This window comes from Cervus canadensis, chromosome 8 (assembly GCF_019320065.1).
Source record: "Cervus canadensis isolate Bull #8, Minnesota chromosome 8, ASM1932006v1, whole genome shotgun sequence".
Classification (NCBI taxonomy): Eukaryota; Metazoa; Chordata; class Mammalia; order Artiodactyla; family Cervidae; genus Cervus; species Cervus canadensis.
Window position 1 is genome coordinate 10,030,843 of NC_057393.1, and position 24,573 is coordinate 10,055,415.

At 42.3% G+C, this 24,573-nt stretch overlaps 1 protein-coding gene and 1 long non-coding RNA gene across 2 annotated transcripts; one reads left to right on the forward strand and one right to left on the reverse strand.

The window, feature by feature from the left end:
- Window positions 1-6,914: 6,914 nt before the first annotated feature.
- NSMCE4A (NSE4 homolog A, SMC5-SMC6 complex component) lies at window positions 6,915-20,317 on the forward strand. The gene is made up of 11 exons (XM_043476182.1): window positions 6,915-7,320; window positions 7,988-8,065; window positions 10,377-10,507; window positions 12,651-12,802; window positions 14,907-15,006; window positions 15,758-15,848; window positions 16,748-16,842; window positions 18,137-18,185; window positions 19,057-19,151; window positions 19,242-19,328; window positions 20,203-20,317. Exons 1-10 carry the CDS (start codon window positions 7,029-7,031, stop codon window positions 19,314-19,316), a joined length of 1,158 nt encoding a protein of 385 aa, XP_043332117.1. The 5' UTR covers window positions 6,915-7,028; the 3' UTR covers window positions 19,317-19,328; window positions 20,203-20,317.
- Window positions 8,036-10,453, reverse strand: LOC122446241. Its single transcript, XR_006270827.1, has 2 exons — window positions 9,946-10,453; window positions 8,036-9,418 (listed from the first exon to the last, which is right to left on the reverse strand). It is a non-coding gene; the product is annotated as an uncharacterized LOC122446241 (long non-coding RNA).
- Window positions 20,318-24,573: the final 4,256 nt, after the last annotated feature.

The following is a 24,573-nucleotide window of genomic DNA, read 5'->3' on the forward strand; positions in this document are numbered from 1 at the left end:
TTAAAAATTTAGATTAATAAAAGAATAATACGTGTTAATTAACATGATTCACTTTTTATGGTTTTTCTATTTTGTAGAATTTAACTTTTCGGTATTGCCTTTGATCCATTTTCATGAAACTTCCATGAGTATTTGAAAGATGTGCATTCTTCTGCATGCAAAGTTCTATACATCAAATCAAGTTGCAAACTGTCCACTTTGCACACAGAGTGGTCAATAAATAATAATAAAGAAAAACAAAGCTGCTCTCTTTTGAAGCCCTTTATAATACGCATCGGGCTTCCCAGGTGGCACTAGTGGTAAGGAACTCGACTTCCAATGCTTGAGTTTGATCCCTGGGTTGGGAAGATCCCCTGGAGAAGGGCATGGCAACCCGCTTCAGTATTCCTGCCTGGGAAACGCCATGGACAGAGGAGTTTTGCAGGTTACAGTCCACGGGTCGCAGAGAGTCAGACATGAAGAGACCTAGCATGCACGCATGCATAATATGCCTTAGATTAACTTTCCTAAGCTAGGTTCCAACCAGTATTAAGTGCAAATTATCCACTCCAGCTAGGCCCTTAGTCACCTCCCATGCTTATTTTTCCTTCCTGCCTTTTTTCCTTCATATTTCCCAGCAGGGCGCTCCTTAAGTAACACAAAACTAACAAGAACAAAAATACTTAAGCTAAAGTATATGTATTTCTTAGCTTGTGCTAAGAACTTTAGATAAGATAATATTGACTGATTTTAATATTTTATAATAACTCTCTGATGCCAAATTATTGTCCTCATTTTAGAGGTAAGGGCAGTAAGTCAACACAGTTAAGTAATGTGCCTAAATTAGTAAGAAATTAGCTCAAGTCTATTTTACAATGAAGCCTGGTTAACCGTTATGCCTACAGTCTCATCTGTTTCATTTGGCCAAGAGAGGATATCTCTCCTGTGATATTTGATAGCTTTACCCAGAAGGAAAGACTGTGCTGTTCTTCCACGGTCAGAGAAGTGTATCAGCTAAAGAAGAGAGTGTGTGTGCATGTGTGTTAAAACTGGAGATCCAGAATATCAACCTAAGTGAGCATTCCCAAAGAGTGCTGGAATGTAATGAACATTTCATCCCCTTTGCAATATTTTCAATATTAATTTCAACCACTAATTACAATGTCCAGAGCTTTGCTAAACTGCGTTACTCTTTATACCTTAAAATACATTGAGAGAGTAGTATTGAAACATGAACATTACCATATGTAAAATAGCCAGTGGGAATTTGCTGTATGATGCAGGGAACCCAAAGCTGGTGCTCTGTGACAACCTAGAGGGGTGGGATGGGGAGGGAGGTGAGAGGGCAGTTTAAGAGGGAGGGGACACATGTATACCTACGGCTGATTCATGGTGATGTATGGCAGAAACCATCACAGTATTGTAAAGCAATTATTCTCCAATTAAAATGAAAATTAAATAAATACACTGAGCATCACGTTTGGTATGTGTTTTTAAAAGAGTGCTGTGTATAAAAATAATAGGGCAATAGACTAAAAACTAGTAGACATACACCATGTTTCTGATGTGAGTGAAATAAATACAATGAGAATTTCTGTGTATGAAGAAATAATTATATTTAGGCAAATGTTCACATTCTTTTACACAATTGAGAAGACCAATATTAATATGTAAACCAAATAAGTTTTCTGTGCCAAAAATTTTTTGAAAACTATCTCAATTATGTTTTGAGACTGGGATATTTAAAAGTTAGCAAATATTATTCATGAAATCAATCAGTAATTAAAAATGAAAATAATAGCAATTTTGTAACATTGTTAACATCCTTATTATGAGGGAAAATAGCATAGCTAAGGCTGGTTTTATAAAAAAGAGAAAAAAAAATGATAAGAATATTGAGAGGAGAAGGAAGGCATAAATGAAATGTTCAAAATAGACCATACTCCTGGGATTTCCCTGGCGGACCAGTGGTTTAGACTCAGAGTCTAAATGCAGGGGGCGCTGGTTTGATCTCTGACTGGGGACCTAAGATCCCACATGCCTTGCATGCTGCCAAAAAAAAAACCAGTAGCAGTAACCAACTCTTGGATGAACAAGTGACTCTGACACAACAGGGGCCCCGTTGCACTCTTGAAAAATGCCAAGACAGCATTCACGATAGTAAAAAGGTGAGAGCAACCAGAGTGTCCATCAGCTGATGAATGGATAGACCAAACGTGGTCGATCCACACAGTGGACTATCATTCAGCCAGAAAAGGAACGAAGTACTGGCGTATGCTACAACATGGACGCACCTTGAAAACATCATGCTAAACAAAGGTAGCCAGACACAAAAAGACAACACATGATTGCATGATTCCACTCCAGAAATGACAAATCTGGAGAAACAGAAAATAGGTTCCTGGTTGCCAGCGGCTGGGGGAGGTTTGGGGGTAAAGAGGGAGTCTACTGATAGGCCTGGGGTTTTTTCCTCAGGTGATGAAAATGTTCTAAAATAATTGTGGTGACATTTGCAAACTCTGTAAAAAAAAAAAAACACATAGAATGGTAAAAGAATGGTTTTTATGATATGTGAATTATATCTTAATGAGAAGGAAAATCTTACTGTAGTGCTCCGAGGTGAGCACTATATATTGAAATTGTTCTGCTCTACCAAATCATCTGGTTTAGGGGTTGGTCCATGAGCAGCATCACAGGCATTGCCTGAGGGTGAGAAATGGACAATGGGAGGCCTTCTCCCAGGCCTTTGGAAATCACAATCTTGTACCTTAACAAGGCCCCTTCCCAGGTAATTCATATGCACATTCAAATTAGAGAAACCCTGATCCAAAGCATTAATGAGGTCTTAAGAGTCTAGCATTGAGTGACAAGTATGTAGCATGAGTGATCATACTAACACACTTGATTTCAAAGGCATGAGAGAGATCAGGAAAAAAATGTTAGAACAAATTTTGTTTAATTTAGAAAAAAAATTGTTTAATTTGTTGGCCTTTATTTCTTTACAAGTTTCTCTTTTGTTTTATAAGCAATAACTTGCTTTTTAAAAAAAAAAATCTATCCTTTTTATTTATTTGTAGAATCTTAGTTCCCCAACCAGGGATTGAACCTATGCCCTTGGCAGTGAAAGCTCAGAGTCCTAACCACTGGACCACCAGAGAACTTCCCACAAATTCTCTTTAACGTTAAACAAAGAAAGAAAAGAAATCGGGGGTGGGGGAAGTTTTGGATAATGGTGTGAAGTCCAGGGCTTAAGCATGCTATAAAAGGTCCTTGAGCTAATATTTTTTTTTTTTATTTTTTTTTATTTTTATTTTTTTTTTTTAGGTTGAGCTAATATTATTTGTGGGTTTTTCTTTTTTTGCCAGCTAGAAATCACTTCAAGTGTGGAACTTTCTCTGACCAGCTGCTGTTCTAAGTACTGTTGACTAGCATGGCTGTGGGCTCTTTTCTAAAAAAAATATGGCAATGCTTGTGGGGTGTGGAGGTTAATGCTGCTGCTAAGTCACTTCAGTCGTGTCTGACTCTGTGCGACCCCACAGACGGCAGCCCATCGGGCTCCCCCGTCCCTGGGATTCTCCAGTCAAGAACACTGGAGTGGGTTGCCATTTCCTTCTCCGATGCATGAAAGTGAAAAGTGAAAGTGAAGTCACTCAGTCCTGTCTGACTCTTAGCGACCCCGTGGACTGCAGCCTACCAGGCTCCTCCGTCCATGGGATTTTCTAGGCAAGAGTACGGAGTGGGGTGCCATTGCCTTCTCCGGAGGAGGTTAATAGACAACCATATTTAAACCTTGAGACCCTTAAACTCCTATATCCTTGAAAATGTTGATTTGCACTTTTTGATTACTAATTTGTACTTATTGTTCCACAGTACAGATTGAAAATTAACATTTTAAAGTTTAATTTATCTTCCAAAATGATACAATTAACATATCACTGAAGCAGTACAGATTTAATAACCTATTTCTTTTCTTATTCCTACTCCAGGTAAGCAGTATTAACAGTATACCATCAGCCCTCAGATCAGAGGTTTCTGCATTCATGGATTCAATCAACCAAGGATAAAAAATATTTTGGAAAAAATTTTTTTTCTCTGGAAAGTTCCAAAAGGTAAAATTTGAATTTGCCAAGCACTGGCAACACTTAGGTAACACTTACATTGTATTTAAAGCTATTTATATAGTATTTACATACTTCATTGAATTATCTTGGTACTTTTGTAGAAAATCAGTTGACCATGCATGTATGACAGGCTTCCCAGGGGGCTCAGTGGTAAAGAACTTGCCTGCCAATGTAGGAGATGGAAGAGACTCATGTTCACGCCCTTGGGTAGGGAAATCCCCTGGAGAAGGAAATGGCAACCTGCTCCAATATTCTTGCCTGGGAAATCCCAAGGACAGAGGAGCCTGGCAGGCTACCATCCACGGGGTTGCAAAGAGTTGGACATGACTGAACATACACATGCATGCACACGTCGATGTATGGGTTGATTTCTGAACTTTAAATTCTGTTCTACTGATTTTTATGTCTATCTTCATGACAACATCACAGTCTTAGTTACTATAGCTTTGTAGTAAATTTTAGAATTAAGCGTGCATCCTTCCAACTTGGTCTTTCTTTTTCAAGGTTATTTTGGCTACTCTGGGTCCCATGCATTTCCACATGAATTTTAGGATCAGTTTCACATCTGTCTCCTGGTGAGACCCTGGAAGGCAAGGCATGTCTTGGAGTCATCTTCATGACCTGCTTGATTTGTTGCATGTGTGGCCCATTAGTACACATCAACAGCTGCTGAACTCAATGAAATATTATAGGGATTTTTGTCTTGAGTATAGAGGGAATTTCCACCTGGAAATAATGGTGGTATTCGTTTCAGTTCCAATGCACTGAGCTGCAAGTAGCAACTACAAAACGATTAACAATGGCCTAAATCACAGGGTATTTGTGTCTTACTGGGGGCTTCCCCGGTGGCTCAGAGTGTAAAGAATCTGCCTGAGATGCTGGAGACCGGGGTTCAATCCCTGGGTCAGGAAGATCCCCTGGAGAAGGAAATGGCAACCCTCTCCAGTATTCTTGCCTGGAGAAGTCTATGGACAGAGGAGCCTGGTGGGCTACAATCCGTGGGGTTCCACAGAGTCAGAAATGACTGAGCAACTAACATTTTCACTCAACAAAGAGTCTGAAGGTAGGCAGACTCCAAGACACTCAGCAATTCAGTCACGTCTATGTCCATCCTTGCCCTCTAGTGTTCCCAATATTCTGGTCTTTTCTCTTGCTTGTCCTCTCATCAGTAGTAGATAGATGGTTGCCATCATGCCAGACTCCATTTCCTCATGCCAGCATCATGAAGAAGAGTGAGGATGGTGATAAAGACTTTCTTTTCTGCAGGCTTTGTGAGTGATCCAAATGTGAAGCTGCCTCCCATATCACTGTCCAGAACTGAATCATGTCCTATCCCCAGCCCGGTCTTTGGGGAATGGGGATGAGATTACCATGATTCATTTCAGGGCATACCTTTCCTGAAATCCAGGTTAAGCAGGAGTGAGGTGTGATATATGCTGCAAAGAATAGTGCTTACCTCAAACCGAGTATATCTGATTCACAACATGGCATTTTTGTAGACTTAGGTAGTAACTCAACTGACATTGTTCCTTTGAAAAAATAAAATGGGTTCTCAGCACCAAACAGAACTCTTGAAAAACGTTTGCAATACAATCCAAAATACATGGAAATTCAAATACTTATCTTTAAAACTGTATGAATATAATTTCATCATTTTTAGACCCATTTAAAAGTATTTTAGAATCTTTCAGTTTGAGCACCAAATATGAACATCAACTGTCAAGGTGTAGATATTTAAAAACGATGGTTAACAGAGTTTGCTCCATGAAAATCAAGGAACCTTGTTAATTTTCTGTTTGTTCATTTGTTCTGTCCTCAAAAAAGGTGGGATTGGGGCTTCCCTGGTGGTCCAGTGGTTAAGAATTCATCTGCTAATGCAGGGGACACAGGTTCCATCCCTGGTCTGGGAGGATCCCAGATGCCACAGGGCAACTAAACCCCTGTGCCACAACTGAGCCCAGAAATCTATAGCCCATGCTCCAGAACAAGAGAAGCCAAGGGAATGAGAAGCCCAAGCACCACAACTAGTGACTAGCCCCCCACTGGCGGCAACTAGAGAAAGCCTGCCCACCTAGCAAGGACCCAGTGCAGTCAAAAATAAGTAACTCAGACGATAAAGAATCTGCCCACAACGCAGGAGATGAGGGTTAGGAAGATCCCCTGGAGAAGCAAATGGCAACCCACTCCAGTATTCTTGCCTGGAGAATTCTATGGACAGAGGAGCCTGGTAGGCTACTGGAGTCCGTCCATGGAGTCATAAAGAGTTGGACTGGATTGAATGACTAACACTTTTTCACTTTCAAAAACAAAAAAACAAAAAAAGTGAGATTACCTGCTGTTCATAAACCCCATCGGGTACCGGCCATAATGGCTCAAGGAACTAAGGTCACAGACAGTGAGTGGCAGAATCTCATCTCTCGTCTCCAGATCCAGCGCTCATCCTGCTTAACTGCAGGAGACTCGATCAACAAACATGGTCTGCGAGCCCATGACCTGGCAATGTCCCAGATATTTCTGTCTGGTGCTTGGAATGAATTTCCACCTGGAAGAAGGCTATGTATTCGTTTTAAGGTCGTGGCTGTGTCCGGGAGAGCCAGGGAGACCCCGGGGAAGGTGAAAGTCTAATGGGGTGGGCACGGAGGACCAGACCACGAAGATTCTAAGCACCTAAAGTGGAATCACAGGGCATCCAACGTCAGGGGCGCGCGAGGTCAGGGGGCTGAGCCGCCCGGTGCCCGCCTGGCGGCGCTGTCAGCACCGCACCCCCGGCCGCTGCCCCTGCCACGGGCCTCCAGCCACAGGCGTCGCTGTGTGCTCGCGCCGGCACGGGAGCCGCGTTCCGCGGGGAGCAGGCGCTCGCGGTGTGCCGGGGTTTCAGTTTCTGGCGCGAACTTCCGCCGTTCAGAAGTTGCGGGGAGGCTTCGCGCGATGTCCGGAGACAGCAGCGGCCGCCGGCCCGAGGGCCGGGGCCGGGGCCGCGATCCGCACCGGGATCGCACCCGCTCCCGCTCCCGCTCGCGGTCCCCGCTGTCGCCCGGGTCCCGCCGCGGCTCCGCGCCCGAGCGCAGGGAGGCCCCGGAGCGCCCGGGCTTGGAGGATACCGAGCCGTCGGATTCCGGGGACGAGATGATAGACCCGGCGAGCTTGGAGGAGGAGACCGACCCCAGCCTCTGCCGCCAGATCCGCCATCAGTACCGGGCGCTCATCAACTCGGTCCAACGTAAGGCGGGAGCGCGAGGCGGGAACCGCGCGCAGGCCCTGCGCGGCCCGGCTGGTTCGCTGCGCCCGGGACCAGCCCCGCGCCGCCCGGATTCGGGGTTTGCGAGGCGCTAGTGCGTCGGTCGTGCGGCTTGCACCGCACGACCTTGGCGGGGGCGCGATCGCCCGAAGCCGGGCGCTGTCTGGAAGCGGGGGAGAGGAGGCAAGCGGAGCCGGGGCGCATTTTCTTACATCCAGCGGTTCCCCGCCGGCAGTCGCCCGCCCGCGGCAGCTGCCAGAAATGCAAATTCTCCAGTGCACCCTGGACCTACCTATTCTGAAACTCTGGGTGGCCCGGCTCTGCAAGCTGTAGCTTGCAGAGCCGGAGAACCCTTCTATTAAGAGCGCTCCTCAGAGGCTGCAGAAGGCGTGTAAGCTCATGGGTGAAGGTTAGGGGGAGCGAAGTGGGTCCCCTTTTCAAGTTCATTCTGCTAAAGGGGTACGGTCATCTTTTCTGTTTTCAGGCCGTTTTGAAGAGATACAGCTTGAAAGTAATTCCACCGGGGAGCGGGGGTGGGGGTGGGGATGAGGGCGGGGACTTGGCTCTCCAGATGCAGCTGGTCACTTTGTTAATGACTTGTTAGCCTATGATGAGCACCTTTCCCAAAGCTTGTATTTTTTTAAAATAGAAAACCGGGAGGATATATTGAATGCCAGCGACAAGTTAACAGAGGTCCTTGAAGAGGCCAACAATCTCTTTAATGGAGGTAATTCATTATTTCATGAAAGGAAGCTTTCTGTGATCATATATTTTAGGGTAATTTTAATTAGTTTTGCATGAGAACCGAATGCTTGACACAAACAACCCCCATATTTATTTATAAGAGTGCTTTACTAGTTTTGGAATCTTTTTCCTTGTAGCACCACTACTACTTTCATGGTGCACTTATCAGCCCCAAAGCAGGTAGGAAGGGCTTTACGTGAAGTTTGGGATGGGGGTGGGGAGCAGCAGCCAGTTTTAACAAGCGCCACAGGTGATTCGGTGGCTTGTTCAAGTTTGAGAACCTTCTGGGTATTATCTTTCTACTGTATTGACTGCTGAGAACTTTGATGTCTTATCTTTCTACCCTATTGACTACCCAGGATGCATTGGATGTATTAAAGAAAGAACTGAGCTGGCTTCTGACATCCTGTTTCTTTTCCTGCCTTCCTCCCGACCTCCGTCCCTAAGCTCCTTGCTCTTGGTCCACCTGGTGTAACCCAGTGGGGATGGCCCTGTCTACAAGTGGCCCTGCTGTCTCCAGTGAGGGGAGGGGCCCGAGAAAGAGAGAGAAGAGTCTCAGCTCTGATCTCTAGACCACTGTGGGGGGCGAAGGGGGCTCTGAAATAAAAGCTTGGTTTGAATGAAAAGCAGCAGCAGTGTTAGTGCTACGAGCGGTCTCTGTGTTTGAAGACAGGACAGGTCCGGCATGCCCCTGATGGTGTGGGCACTGGGTCACCGAGCCCGGGACAAGTCCTCAGCCCACTTTTCCCTCCTGGCCTTTCTCTAAATTCTGTGGGAGCAGAAAGGGAGAGTGCAGACCCATGCAGGTGGAGAAGTCAACAGAGTGGACACCACCACTCCACGTGTTCTCTGAGGACCAGAACATTTCTTTCTTTCCATCTGGCGCAACCCCTCCTCCACTCTCTCTAGCTTTTTCTTCTCTTCTGAGCTTGGACCCCCAGGCTGTCTCTTCAGGGTTGCTCTTGACCCCTTGTCCCCTTATTATTATTCACCGACCGCTGTAAAGTTGTTGATTAACGGATCATTTCCTGCTTGGCTGATTCCACTGTGCTGGCTGGGTCACCTCTTTAAGGCACGGTTACTCACTCAACCTGGCCCTAGGAGACGGTCAGCCAACAAAGAATTCTGTATCTGCCATATATACAGATTGGATGTTCTGTAACTCTCCAGAGGCTTGAATCCATCCGTGGGAGATTGGCACTTTTCTCACAGTTTGCATGGCAGGGACGGGCCAGCGGTGGGGAGGAGAGGTCTAGAACAGCCGAGGAACTACTCCTTAGCTTCTGCCTTTTCTCTCATTCATTGTCACATTCACAGTAATTCTCCTGAAATAAAACTGGGGAGAAAATTATGCATATAAATACAAAACTTTGGGCAATCAGAAATTCAAATGAAATGGCCTTGAGGAGCAAGCCAGGCAGAGGGATTTGTGTGTTTGAACTCTACCGGGTTTGTCTCTTGGCTGCCTTTTCAGTTCGCCTTTGCTGGTGTTCCTGGAGTATGTTTCCACACTGCCTGTTCCCTTTCAGGGTCTGATCAAACCCATTTCCCTCAGTCCTGCTGTGTCTTCCTCCAATGAACCCTCCCCCCCACCTCCCCAAACCTCATCCTCAGTTTCCTTGCCCCATTTCCTTCTTGTCTCCTTTTATTTAAATCCTTTTCTCTCTGTAGCTTATCTTAAATGTTAAAAGATGAACCTTTTCATCTTCAAAGATGAACATTTTTGGACCATCCATCCTTAGAGTTTATGGCCCTGCTGCCTGTAGGCTGTTCATTCCGTGGGACCTGTGCTGCTAGGCTGAGTTTGCGTCTCCCGCTACCTGCCCAGCATGGAACTTCACCTGAAGCTCCTTGACCACTTACCTATTACCGGTCTGCGAACATCCGTGCCCAAGCACAGCGCCCTACACACCGTGGGCATTCAGCTTGGCTTCCATCATCAACACAGGTGTTAATAGTGCCTAGATGAGTTACTGGAGTCCAAGGGAACAGCCAGTGTTAGAGATGGTGGAGGTTTTGTTAAACTGCGGTTAATGAAGAGATTTTTATTCAGTTCCCAGGAGCAGGAACAGTGTGGTAGAGAGAGCTGACTTTTTAGGAAGACTGGTCAGCTTTGATTTCAGATTTTGGTGAGCTGAGCAGGGGAACCTGTTTTTAGACAGAGATGAGTATGTTTGAGACTTTTTTTTGGTCCAATGGGAAATGGGGAGTAAGTGCAATTGAAAGTTTTGGGAAAATGCCTGTGGATAAACATGTATGTTGTAACGTGTGTCTTTTTCTTCTTTTTTGAATAGTGTCCCGAGCAAGAGAAGCAGTCCTAGATGCCCACTTTCTTGTTCTGGCTTCAGATTTGGGCAAAGAAAAGGCAAAGCAGCTGCGTTCTGATCTGAACTCGTTTGATATGTTAAGATATGTAGAAACTCTGGTAAGTTCAAAGCTACAGAATCATAATAAAAAATGTTTCATCTGTCACATATTGTATAATTATCCACTTTGCTTATATCCATATGCAGATGGTTTTCACTTCATTTTCCCTTTTGTTTGGGCCTGAGATTCCTCCAGAGAGATCTTACCAAATTAAACACATGACAGTCGAACTATGTGGTAGAATCTAGATTGGGAGTTTAGAGCAGCTTGAAAATCTGCTAGCTTTCTAAGACTCAGGGTGCTATGTTTATTTCAAATGGCCATTTCTTCCCCTCACTCAGTTGTCAGTTCATGAGTTCATTCTCAGTGACCCGGGACCTTTGTCCGAGGCTGGGCAGAAGCCCACAGGCAGGCAAAGTGCAGCTGGATATGAGTTACGTCTGGTGGAGGGGCATGTTTTGATTTGTCTTTGAGAATATTTCAGAACCATATGAATATGACTGGGGTTCTGCTTTTGTTTTTTGTTGTTGTTTTATTCAACTGTCTTTGCCTCTTAATGTTTGAATGGTGGTTCCCTGAAATTTTGAAACTTTTGCTTGATGAATTTACCCCCAAAAAAGCACAATGAGATGAACTTTGTATTTTACTCTTGTTTTTTTTTATCTTGGTTTTACTTTGAGCCAACTTCTGTCCTAGCATTTCTGTTAGGACATTGACTTTCTGTTTGTTAAAAGGTTATTAAAATGATTTAGTACCATAAGACCTGAACAGATAAATTATTTTGTAAAGGTATGAGGCAGATGAGGTTTTTTTTGTTTTCAAAACCTTAGATGTTTTAAAAAATTTAACTTACCAAAAAAAAAATATTTTACTTAAATTTAAAACCTTCCATTTTTCTTTTTTTAAAACTTGAAGTATAGTGCATTTTGGAAAATGCTCAATAAAGTTGACTATATATTGGGTAATCTTTTTAAAAATTACTTTATCAGGATGAACTTTGTTCTTTAAATAACATATCAGTAAATTCTGTAAGTCTTAAAGTAGTCCATGCAGACCCTCAATTTAATAGCTGTCTAGACTCTGGCGGGAGGATTTTTTCAAGTATTACACCAAATATAAGGACTATAAAGAAAAAATTGGTAGATTTGACCAGATAAAAACTGAAATGTCTTCTTCCAAGTGTGCAGTGGTAGAACGGTTGGCAGGAGAATGGAACAGCTGACTTTGTCTCTCTGACTGGGTTCTGGCAGCCTCTCTTTTCTTCAAAGTTTAACTGCCTTTAAAGAGTTAAGCTCTCTGAGGGCTTTTTGATTACTGTTTATATATGGTATTGCTGTTTTAATTTGATAACTTCTAGGCATTTCATAATTTATAATGTAATAAAAATGTACTTTCATAAAAGCAAATTTAATACACTTTCTGCAAGATAGCTTGAGATAAGAGAATTATTAGACTTCTGCCAACTCTTCCCAGGAAGTCAGCTTTAAGATGAGTGAATCTCTCCCTGATGCTAGGTGCTGCTCCCTGGAAAACCTGATCTGCAATCTGATCAGGGGTCTCCAGGAGGTTGGCTGGAAATGAAAACTGAAAGCCAGCTAAACTTCCCAGTTCTATCCCAGAGCATTTGCTTAGGGATGTGATTTCCTATTTTTATGCTCATAGTTGTGTGTGATCAGGCCTAGCGGGCTTAGTTCTGGTATGCCAGCCCCTTGGCCTGCAGGGGGCTAGAGCAGGGTTTCTCAGCCTTGGCACTAAGGGCATTTTGGGCTGGTTGAGTCTTTGTTGTGGGGGCGCCTGCTGTGGGATGTTTAGCACTATCCTGGCTTCTACCTACTACATGGCAGAAACACGGCCCGCCCTGCCACCCACCCAATTGTGACGCTCAAGTGTCTCCAGACAGAATGCCTGGCGGGGGGTGGGGGGGGGTGGCGGTGTGCTTAAAATTGCTCTGGTTGAGACCCGTTGGTCTGGATCATCTCACTTTCTCACCAAAAAGTCCTGAGTACCTTGAAGAATAGTTTCTGCCAAAAAGAAGGTGCCTTTGAAAACAGGAAATTTGTAATAAGACATTGAGCCAACATGTTAGGACACTGAAAACAGACTTTGCCTCTGGCCTGTTGTTGTAGTGATAGAGATGATTGAGTACCATGAATGATTGCTTGTGGCTTAACTGGGGTTTCTGTTTCCCTTCGTTTTTGTAGCTGACTCATATGGGTGTAAATCCGCTAGAAGCTGAAGAACTCGTCCGTGATGAAGATAGTTCTGATTTTGAATTCATAGTCTATGACTCCTGGAAAATATCAGGCAAAACAGCAGAAAACACCTTTAATAAAACCCATACATTCCACTTTCTGTAAGATTATTTTGAAAATCCGACAGACCAGCCATTTGTAAAGCTTAAATTATATTTTATTGTAGGGACAACAATTGTTTGGTATTGTAGAGGAGACAATCATGATGCCATCGCTTGGAGACTTTCTAAAGGTTGATTTAAAAGCCCATAATATCTTGTGGATGGATCCTCATCCTGCGTAACTAAGGCAGGAAAGGCCGTGGGCTGGCACCTCCTCATCAGGGCACTCTGCTGGCACCTTTGCTTTCTAGTGTGGGAGACTTCAGGTCTGTGACATAACGTCTGGCTTTATCATCTTTAAAAGTCCTTATTACATAGGAGGATGATACCTCCTATGAAAGGTATCTTAAGATTCTACCAATATATGTAAAGTGCCATTTATTATATGTAATTCCCTGTTAGATGATTGCTGTCCTATATTTGAAGACTAGTTGAGTCACTGTCACATAAACTGCCCAGTTCATCTTTTTTGGATACAGCTTTGATTTTGAAAAGCTTTTCTTTATACTCAAATGGAACTGGCTTCTGTCTTAATTTCCTAGCTCAGTCTTACTGAGAGGCTAAGAACAACTCTTACTGGTTCTTTTGTAAGACAGCCTTTAAAATACCCGGTAGAAAAAATAAATAAATAAAAATAAAATACCCAGTAGATAATTTCTCCAGGGCAACCACTCAAGTGGTTTCTTCCTTAAGCAGATAACTTAGGGCATTTGTCTTTTCTGATTGCCCTTCTAAACCTCCTGAGATTGGTAGTGCCTCAGTTAGAAGGCCTTGGAGATGCAGATTTAGTAAGTCTATGGTGTGGGGCCAGGCTTCTGGGTTTTTTTCTTATTTCCCGAGGCATCTATTTTTAACAAGACTTCCCTTAATTCAAGTGCCCAGAATCACTGTATATTACAGCAAAAAGATCAAACTTCTTTTATAGGAAAAGTCTAAATCTTTTTTTTTTTTTTTTGCTGTTGAATTAGGCTCCACCATAAATGTAGGATCTAAAGATAGCCTTTTGGGAATTCCCTGGTGGCCCAGTGGTTAGGACTCCGAGCTCTCACTGCTGAGGGTGTGGGTTCAGTCCCTGGTCGGGGAACTAAGATCCCCAAAGCCTCGGGGCATGTCCAAAAAAATGAAAGAAAGATAGCCTTGGGTTGCATAACTTAAACCCTTTGTCATCATCTAGCCCAATTTGCGGCCACAGTGATTTACTCACAACTTTACAGCCTTGTACTTGCTGTTGCCTTGGCCTGCAGTGGCCTTTCCCCCATGTTTTCTTTTCATCTGGTGAGGTTTGCTTGGGCTTCTCAGTTCACCTTAGTGGTAAAGAAGCCGCCTGCTAATGCAGGAGATGTAAGAGACTTGGGTTCGATCCCTGGGTCTGGAAGATCCCCTGGAGGAGGGCACCACAACCCACTCCAGTCTTCTTGCCTGGAGAATCCCATGGACAGAGGAGCCTGGAGGGCTACAGTTCATAGGGTTGCAAAGAGTCAGACACGACTGAAGCGACTTAGCGCACACATAGGATCTCTACAGTACACTTTGATTTCCTCCAGTGTAGGGACCACAGGGGACTAAATTCCCTGGGCCCTGATTGTTTCTGCCTGGTATGTCTGTTACTGTAGGGCTTTTTTGGGAGATGGAGGGAGTCCAAAAGGGACAGGAATCCCATGCCCTCTGCCTTACCTGTGTCTCGTAAGACAGGTGTGTTCTGGAGTCCCAGGCAGTGGGGCTCTGCTCTGGCACCCCCAGACCAAGAGGCTTTTTTAACCCCAGTGGGGCTATTCATTCCCGTCCCCCACACACATTTGTCCTTCCCCTGATCTCTGAAGCTGGCTCTGGGAAACAGACAACAGGCTAGCTGGGAGGACCACAGGCATATTGCCTGACTTACTGTTGAGAGTAAAATACAAAGGTGTTGAGGAGGAATCTGGCTGAATTCTTTGAGAAACACAGAAGGAGCAGAAAGGCTGTCACAAACCCGACAGTCTTGGTCTGAGGTCACTCGTATACCACTGATGCCTGGTCTGAGTTTGAGGATGCTGTGGGAACCGCTTTCAGTTAGTGAGATCAGTTTGTTTTAAAAACAAAGACATGAAAGCATATTTTTCATTAGGTTGGGTTCAATACAAGGAGAGTGCCCTGTGCCAAAGCCACGAATTGAACGTCCAAGAAAAGCTCGTATGATAGAAGAGCAGCAGGCAATGCCTGCCCAGGTTTGTTTGTTCAAATGTTGCTTTTTTAAACACTTAACTTAAAATAGCCATTAGCATCATATGCATGTAATTTAGCCGTCTTTTCTCAGCTTTTGGGTCTGGAGTCAGGTTCTGTCACTTAAAAAGTAATCATTTAATGTTTGAATCATTTTTGATGTGTTTAAGTCTTTAAACATTTTATCGGATTGACCACTTGTCTTAGTTTTTAACTCATTTTTGTAGTATGGATTAGTTCTCCCAAAACAGGTTTCTTAACTCAGGCACTATCGGCATTTGGGGCTGGATAATTCTTCGCTGTGAGAGGCTCTCCTGTGCATTATAGGATGTTTAGTAGCATCCTTGGCCTCTTCCCACTAGATGCTAACAGCCTCGTCTCGTAGTTCTCCTTCCCATCCCAAGTATGACAATCAAGTGTTAGAAAATGTCCCATCGGTGGGGTGGGGAAGGGGCTGCAGAAAAATGACTCCCTGGTGAGAACCACTGTTCTAAACTGCCCTTTTTATAATTTGCTATTTTACATTCAACCTGAAAATGATTGATTTGTTACTGTTATTCCTCTACTAGATAATTCATATGAAAATGTTACTAGACCTAGAAAAATCTTTTTTAACTATCAATTTTAAGACAGGAATAAAAACTTAGAAATCCTAAGTAAAAGATATTTAGAGGAGTTTGGCCAGGGAAGAGAGCAGAAAAGGTTAACAGGCAGGCAAGTAGGTCAGTCTGCTTGATAACAGCTTTATATTTTCAGTTAAAAAGAATGGAAGAGTCTCATCAAGAAGCAACAGAAAAAGAAGTAGAAAGAATCTTGGGATTGTTGCAAACATACTTTCAAGAAGATCGTAAGTATGATACCAAGCTCAAAATGGAGCAATCTGTATTTGTCAATTAGGCCGTGTCATTTGCAATGAGAAGCTATTTTTATTTAAAAGGCATATGTGTAATGCTTGAATCATTTTGATTTTTCTTGACATGTCTTTTATGAGACTTCTCTCTAGAAATCCCATGAGAACATTGGTGAAGGAAATTCTCCTTTTTATTTTTCAAAGACGGGATTTTTTTTGGGGGGGGGGGATATTTTTTCTGTTACAAAATAATACATGCCAAAGACGTGAGAAAAGTAAAAAGTCAAGTACCTGTTCTACCTGACCTCACTCCCTGGAGATCGCCACGTATAAAATGTGATGTGTGTATTTTCAGACTTTCTTACGTCTATGTCAGTCATAATAAATATGCAACTAAGTAGTTGGGATTTTTTTTTTTGTTAGTGGTGGTGGTGGTTTGCTTTTTTCAAAAAAAAATAATACACACATTCTTCTGCAACATGACTCGTCCATTTGGACATTTTCCCATATTGATACATGCAGATCCTGCTTACTCTTTTTCGTGATTTCCATTGGGTGACTGTATCATACATTTAACAAATCCTCTATTAGTGGGCAAGTTCTTTATAGCATTCTCCTCTTGTACAAACTGCTGGAGTGAAAAATCTGGGCGCACAACTTTGTGCAAGTATTTCTGTAGAACGGCTTTTTAAAGGAGGATTGCCAGGGAAGGGGGCATGCAGATTTTTAATAGATATACCAGATTGTCCTCCAGCGGGGTTGTATTGACTTCCATCCCACAACAGGATGAATGCCCATTTCCTTTCTCTGGTTAACACTAGAGAATACTGGTCTTGATTGGTAGGCGAGAGTAATTTTTCCTCCACTGAAGGATTTTTTTCCTCTTTTGTCTTCAGCTGATACTCCCATGTCCTTCTTTGACTTTGTGATTGACCCACATTCTTTCCCCCGGACAGTGGAAAACATCTTTCATGTTTCTTTTATTATAAGGGTAAGATTTAAGATTATTTCTCTGTTTCTCTTTGCTTTTAAGAGAGTAAATAATAACAGGTATAGATGAGAGGTGGCTAAGGAATTTGCACTAACCAGTGTGTGTTTTAGACCCATTGTAGCAAAACACTGACTAGTCACAGGCCAAAGAAACTAGCTAAAAAATTCAGTGCTTGCTTTTACATTTTAGAAATTTTTGGAGCTTACAGATTAGGTAACTATGTGATATAAATGTTAAATTTCCCAATTTTGTTAGTTGTTATGTAAGAAAACACCCTTGTTTTCAAGAAATACACACCGAAGTTGTAGAGAAAAGGGCTTCCCAGGTGGCACAGTGGTAAAGAATTCGCCTGCCGGTTCAGGAGATGCAAGAGATGCAGGTTTAATCCCTGGTTTGGAAGATCCCCTGGAGAAGGAGATGGCAAACCACTCCAGTATTCTTGCCTGGAGAATTCCATGGACAGAGAAGCCAGTCCATGGGGTCGCAAAGAGTCGGACACGACTGAGTGACTACACTTTCACTTTCAGAGAGAGAAAGCAGTAATGTAAATATTGCAAAACATGAACAGATGGTGACCCTGGGCAAAGAATGTATGGGAGGTCTTTACAGTAGTCTTGTAACTCTTAAGTTTGAACTAATTTCAAAACAGATGGTTTAGGAGAAACAAAAAGAAAAATTCTCAGAAATGTACCTTGAGAATTTTCTCTAGGCTGTCTTTAGTCTTATGTCTGGTTGCAATCCTGCACTTCTAAGATGAATTCGATTTTAACCTTAGGCAGAAAATCTTGTGTTGACAAAAGTATTTTTTCAGAAATGATAACTAAAGCATATTTTGTCAACGGTCAGTGATAGTATTATGCGTCATAAAATGTGTTGTATTCAGGAACTCCCTGGCGGTCCAGTGGTTGGGACTCCTCGCTCTCACTGCAGAGGGCCTGGGTTCAGTCCCTGGTGGGGGACCTAAGATCCCACCAGCTGCATGGCTCAGCCAAAAAAATAATCATAATAATAAAATGTGGAGTACTCAAAAAGTATGAATCAGTCAAAGAGTCAAGATGGTTGTAGTTTTATTTAAGAGATCTTGGGGATGAGGTTGTGCCTGGGTAAGCGAGCTGATTAAAACCTGAAAGATACCCCATGTAGAGAGAGATGTTAGAGAAGGCTTATCTGTATACACTCCTTGTTATTGTTGTGGTATATTTTGATTGTCTAAGATTTAGAATTTTCTCACTGAGTAAGTTTTTCATCCAATGGCTGTAGGTTTTGAATCTAAATTTTAGTCTTTGTGTTACAGGATGGTTTTGCAAGAATAAGACTTGATCAAGACCGACTGCCAATAATAGGTAAATGATTCTATGTCCAGAAAAGTTAGTTTTAAAGAAAATGTATTTGTTACTGGAGGGTGTGAAATTAAATGTAAATTGAGTTTTTATTTTAGGCAACAACCTTTTACAATGTCTTCCTCAACTAACCGAAAATACTGAAAACTTGATCATAGTTTAAAACTGATGGATTCAGTTCTGTCATTGATTCAACAGCTATTGCTGTGAAGAATAATAAGAAATGGTATAGTTTCCCTTAAATTTTAATTTAGAAGGTCTGTAATTGCAGTTATTTTTGTAGTTTCCTTCTTTCTATTTTATCCCTAATGCCAGCTCCTCCTCTCCAGAGAGAATTTTTTTTTTCTTTCTCATTTTTTTGCCTCTTTTATTTACAAGTTTCATTTAAATCTTTCTCACAGTTATAAAATTGATGTCAAAAAAGGACACTGCTATACAATTTACAAATGTCAGTAAATATTAAAGAACATGGTTAATACAGAGAGAATCTTAATTTTGTTGAATGATTCACATTCTCCATTACTCTTTGCCTTCTAAGACCTCCTGTACAGAATGAAGTGTTTTCACTGCATTTACCTGTTCCTTTAAAAGTTCTTATTTTCATACTGGACGCACTAGACCTTAGCTCTGTGTTTGGTTCATAGATATGCAGAGTTTTTCAAATGATTGGAATGTGTTATTTTACCATATGTATTTTTTTTTTAATGGAAGCAAGCGGGGTTATTTTCTATTGTAACAATACAACACTAATGCATGAATTCCTAATAAGGATATAATATTCTAAGCGTCTGCTTGGTACAGGTGTCATTCCTATTATTCATTGGTTTCTGTTCAGATTACCTCCTCTAATTTGAAAACTTTGCCTCTCAAACAGAGCCTGTTAATATTAATGAAGAAAGTGGAGGAATTGACCAGAATACTCAAATTAGGAATCAAGGAATTATAGCTTTGAGTTATCGAGACTGGGAGGTAAAGCCCTGCATGTTACCCTGGGCAGTTTGTTTCCAAGAATTCCTTTGCTGTAAACCCAGTGCCCACATGCTCTCTGTTCTCTACCAGGAGATTGTGAGGACCTTTGAGATCTCAGAGCCTGTAATTTCTTCAAGTCAGAGCCGGCAGAGGCTAAGTGCTTGACACCAGCTGAAGGTAACATTTCCCATGGGACAGCTGCATGTATTTATTATAGTTTCTGTCTCACTCTTTCATCTTCTGGTGAAATTTGCATTCTGCCTCCCTCTAGTGCCCCATTCTTAAAATTGTGTGTAACTGGTGAGAAGGGCAGAACGTGACCTAATGGTTGCAAGTTCCCACCTTTGGATTGATTACTTTGGTGTTCTTAAGATGCACAGTTGAAAGAGACAGAGCAGAGGTTGTTCTTGGTTTCGCATTCTCCCCTCCCCCGCAACAAATGGATAAATGAGATAATGGAACATTGAATCCTCCCATCAGTTTTGTTCACTGTCCCATTAGGTTTGCTTACTTTATGCAGACAAAGTAGAAAAGGAAAATTAAGATAGAACTACCTTGGAATGATGTTGGTAATGGGCATTTCTGAAACCTGAGTTTTGCTTATGAAATAATTCTCCATTTTTATAAAGGAGATGGGGAAGGGAATCTGAGAAATGACCTGGTATTCTGTACTGCACACAGCTGTGGGTGGGGATCAGGAGATGGGATCCTGTTGGCCCTGCCCTTTTAAAATGTCAGGCAAGTCAGTCTTCCTCTGCTTTGTCTTCCTTCTCTATAAATCTGTAAAATGGGATTCTGAGTTAGATAGTTAAATTAGCTTTTCAGTACTTAGTGTAAACTCTTAATATATGCTTCAATTATTTGAGCTTCTTTTGTTCCAAGGTAATTGAAGGAAAGAGGAGAACTGACATAAGATCTATACTGTGGGTTTACCTGGGCCCTCCTCACTGAGGAGGGGCTGGTTGGTAGATTTCCTTTATGCATCTGAAATGAACTTCTGATTTACCATTTATAAACTGTTAACCAGCTCTTTCCCTCCTTTGTTTTTTAGGACTCACATGGATTCTCCCATCCAAAAAGGAAAGCAGCATGTATTGTACATATTGTATGATCAAACATTTTTAAAGACAGATTGTTTTTAATAAAATGTAGCTTTTGATAGTTAATGAATTTGTCATGTTTGTCTTTGATTAAAGGAAATTCATTGCCATATGCACACATAATTGCAGTCATTCTGTATTTTCTGTTCTTGGGAGAGTTTCTGCTTTATCTAGCCCTATCCCATTGAAAGTTTTAGTTAGGTTGTTAAGGGCTTAATGATCATTGTGGTTCTATGTGCATCTTTTTTTTTTTTTTTTATGTGCATCTTTTTTAGCTGTAAAGTTAGCCAGTCAGGTCAACACTTATTAGGTTGTACCATATGAAATTGTTTTCGTAAGTAAGATACAGTCAAATATCAGCAATTTTATCTGCTTCAGTCTGTGATTTACGCACAAGGAACTGTTCAATCCTCTTTCAAGCCAAGCCAGACCACTTTTTGGGGCAACGCCAACCCTGGATTCATCTTACCAGCAGTCCTCTCTCTGCACCTGAGGGCTGCTGACTGCCACAGAGAAAACCCATGCAGCTTCAGGTCAGGTGATGCTGCTCCCATGGGTGCTGGGCCATCAGGTCCTTCCTTGATGTTCTGAGTCCTAGTTGGTTCCTCTTCCCGCCCTTCTCCACCCGTCCTTTCTCACTGCTTCCCTCTGATGTCAGAGGTAGCAGTGTGCCATCTACAGAGGCTCTGGTCTCCTACGTCCTCACCTCCAGGTCTCTGCTGTCTGTCATCCCTTCTCCATACCCAGCACTTGCCCTTCAACCCTGTTCATCTCTCGTCTTCAAAAAATTACTGTGACCTTTCTCAAGTTATCGCCTTTTAAAGTAACAATCACTTGCTGTCTCTCCTCATGAGTGCTCCCACCACGCTGTGGGACACCTCCTTTCCCACCATCCTGCAAGGCTGACTGTTGGCGACTCCTCTCCAAAACTGTTAAATCCAATGGATAAATGCTATGCATTTGACACTTGAAAACATTACTTTCTGAAAACTCTACATCCTTTTACTTGGTCCTCTCCCTGGTTCACCTTCTACTGGTTTAGGACTTTCATGATTTGTAGTTCATATGTATCCTGAACATTCCCCCAAATTTCTTTGACTAAACTTCTCTGAAAAGCCACAGATGTACATAACCAGTGGCTTGTTGGACAGCATATGGGCCTGTTTTTAAACATATGTGTAAAACAGCTACCAAAGCAAAGGAGAAGAGCAAAGATATACCCATTTGAATGCAGAGTTCCAAAGACTAGCAAGGAGAGATAAGAAAGCCTTCCTCAGTGATCAGTGCAAAGAAATAGAGGAAAACAATAGAATGGGAAAGACTAGAGATCTCTTCAAGAAAATTAGAGATACCAAGGGAACATTTCATGCAAAGATGGGCTCAATAAAGAACAGAAATAGTATGGACCTAACAGAAGCAGAAGATATTAAGAGGTGGCAAGAATACACAGAAGAACTGTACAAAAAAGATCTTCACGATGCAGATAATCACAATGGTGTGATCACTCACCTAGAGCCAGACATCCTGGAATGTGCAGTAAAGTGGGCCTTAGGAAGCTTCACTACAAACAAAGCTAGTGGAGGTGATGGAATTCCAGTTGAGCTATTTCAAATCCTGAAAGATGATGCTGTGAAAGGGCTGCACTCAATATGCCAGCAAATTTGGAAAACTCAGCAGTGGCCACAGGACTGGAAAAGGTCAGTTTTCATCCCAATCCCAAAGAAAAGCAGTCCCAAAGAATGCTCAAACTACCGCACAATTGCACTTATCTCACATGCTAGCAAAGAAATGCTCAAAATTCTCCAAGCCAGGCTTCAGCAATACGTGAACCATGAACTTCCAGGTGTTCAAGCTGGTTTTAGAAAAGGCACAGAAACCAGAGATCAAATTGCCAACATCCGCTGGATCATTGAAAAAGCAAGAGAATTCCAGAAAAACATCTACTTCTGCTTTATTGACTATGCCAAAGCCTTTGACTGTGTGGATCACAATAAACTGGAAAATTCTGAAAGAGATGGGAATACCAGACCACCTGACCTCCCTCTTGAGAAATCTGTATGCAGGTTAGGATGCAACAGTTAGAACTGGACATGGAACAACAGACTGGCTCTAAATAGGAAAAGGAGTATGTCAAGGCTGTATATTGTCACCCTGCTTATTTAACTTATATGCAGAGTACATCATGAGAAGTGCTGGGCTGGTGAAGTACAAGCTGCAATCAAGATTGCCGGGAGAAATATCAACCTCAGATATGCAGATGACACTAACCTTATGGCAGAAAGTGAAGAACTAAAGAGCCTCTTGATGAAAATGAAAGAGACGAGTGAAAAAGTTGACTTAAAGCTCAACATTCAGAAAACTAAGTTCATGGCATCTGTTCCCATCACTTCATGGCAAATAGATGGGGAGACAGTGGCAGACTTGATTTTTATGGCCTCCAAAATCACTGCAGATGGTGACTGCAGCCATGAAATTAAAAGACACTTACTCCTTGGAAGGAAAGTTATGACCAACCTAGACAGTATATTAAAAAGTAGAGACATTACTTTGCCAACAAAGGTCCGTCTAGTCAAGGCTAAGGTTTTTCCAGTAGTCATGTATGGATGTGAGAGTTGGACTATAAAGAAAGCTGAGTGCCAAAGAATCGATGCTTTTGAACTGTGGTGTTGGAGAAGACTCTTGATAGTCCCTTGGACTGCAAGAAGATCCAACGAGTCCATCCTAAAGGAGGTCAGTCCTGAGTGTTCATTGGAAGGACTGATGCTGAAGCTCAAACTCCAATACTTTGGCCACCTGATGCGAAGAGCTGACCCGTTTGAAAAGACCCTGATGCCAGGAAAGATTGAAGTTGGGAGAAGGGGATGACAGAGGATGAGATGGTTGGATGGCATCACCGATTCAATGGACATGAATTTGAGTAAACTTTGGGAGTTGGTGATGGACAGGGAGGCCTGGCGTGCTGCAGTCCACGGGGTCGCAAAGAGTCAGACACGACTGAGCGACTAAACTGAACTGAAAACAGCTCCCACATTTATTGTCCATGTAATTCCTGGGTGGCACTTGTACTAATCAGAAAGAAACCTAGGGTTTCTCTTCTTTTTTACCCCCACAGGCTCTGCCTTCATTGGTCACTAATCCCCATCTGGCCTCTTGATTCTCTGCATCTTGCCCAGCTTTCTGCTACAGGCTCCCATCTGTGTCCCCACTTCCTGTTTGTCCTTTCGATCTCTTCCATGTCTTCAAGACCACTTGTCAGTTTCTCAGTTATCTCCCCACTGCCTTCGAGATTTGATACCCTGAGCTCTTTACCAATGTTCAACGCCTCAGAGGATCAGGCCTTTTACCTGCATTTCCAGGCTTCCTTCCTCCTCTCTGAATTCTTGGTGTTGCTTTCATTTTGGTAAAACAGCTTTACTGAGATATATTTTACATATCATACTGTTAACCTATTTAAAATGTGTAATTAATCCGTTGTTTTTTAGTCCATCTGCAGGTGATGTGCAACCATCACCGCAATCTGGTTTTAGAACATTTTTGTTCCCACAACCCAGTAGTAGTCACTGTCCCCCTCCATCCACTCTAAACCCTCAGCCCCATTCAACCACTAACTGCACTGTGTCTATAAATCTGTCTCTTATCTTCATAAATTTGGCTATTCAGGACATTTTGCATAAATCAAATCACATCACATATGGTCTTAACATTTTATTTTCTTCAGGCATGTGTGTTTAGAGTCAATTTTTCCTCCATCTGCATTCTACTTGTTTCAGACTCTAGTCATTAAGAATCCTAAAAGTAAAAAAAAAAAAAAGAATCCTAAAAGTGGTTACCTTTTGCAAGCTAAGGTGGCAAAGCTGTTCCTTTGCATTTTGTATCTTTCTGTAGTTGTTTTCCATGTACTTTATTGTTATTTTTTAAAAAATTATCAACAGAAGTTATCTGGACAGGGAGATTATAAGCCACTTAATTCTTTAACTCTCTGAAGAGAAGGGGAAAAAAAAACTAATATGTTCTCAAAAAATCAAAGTCATATAACATCCCCCAAACTCCTCTTCCTCTGGAACAGGAGTCCCCAACCTCTGGGATCTCATGCCTGGTCATCTGAGGTGAAGCTGATGTAATAATAATAGAAGTAAAGTGCACAGTAAATGTAATACGTTTGCATCATCCTAAAACCTTCCTGCTTCCCTTCCCCCGGGCTTGTGGAAAACTGTCTTCTGTTAAACCAGTCCCGGGTGCCAAAAAGGTTGGGCACCGCTGCTCTAGAATGCTGTGTTCTAAAAGCACATCACGCTTTCCTCAGTTACTCTGTCCTCCTCAGG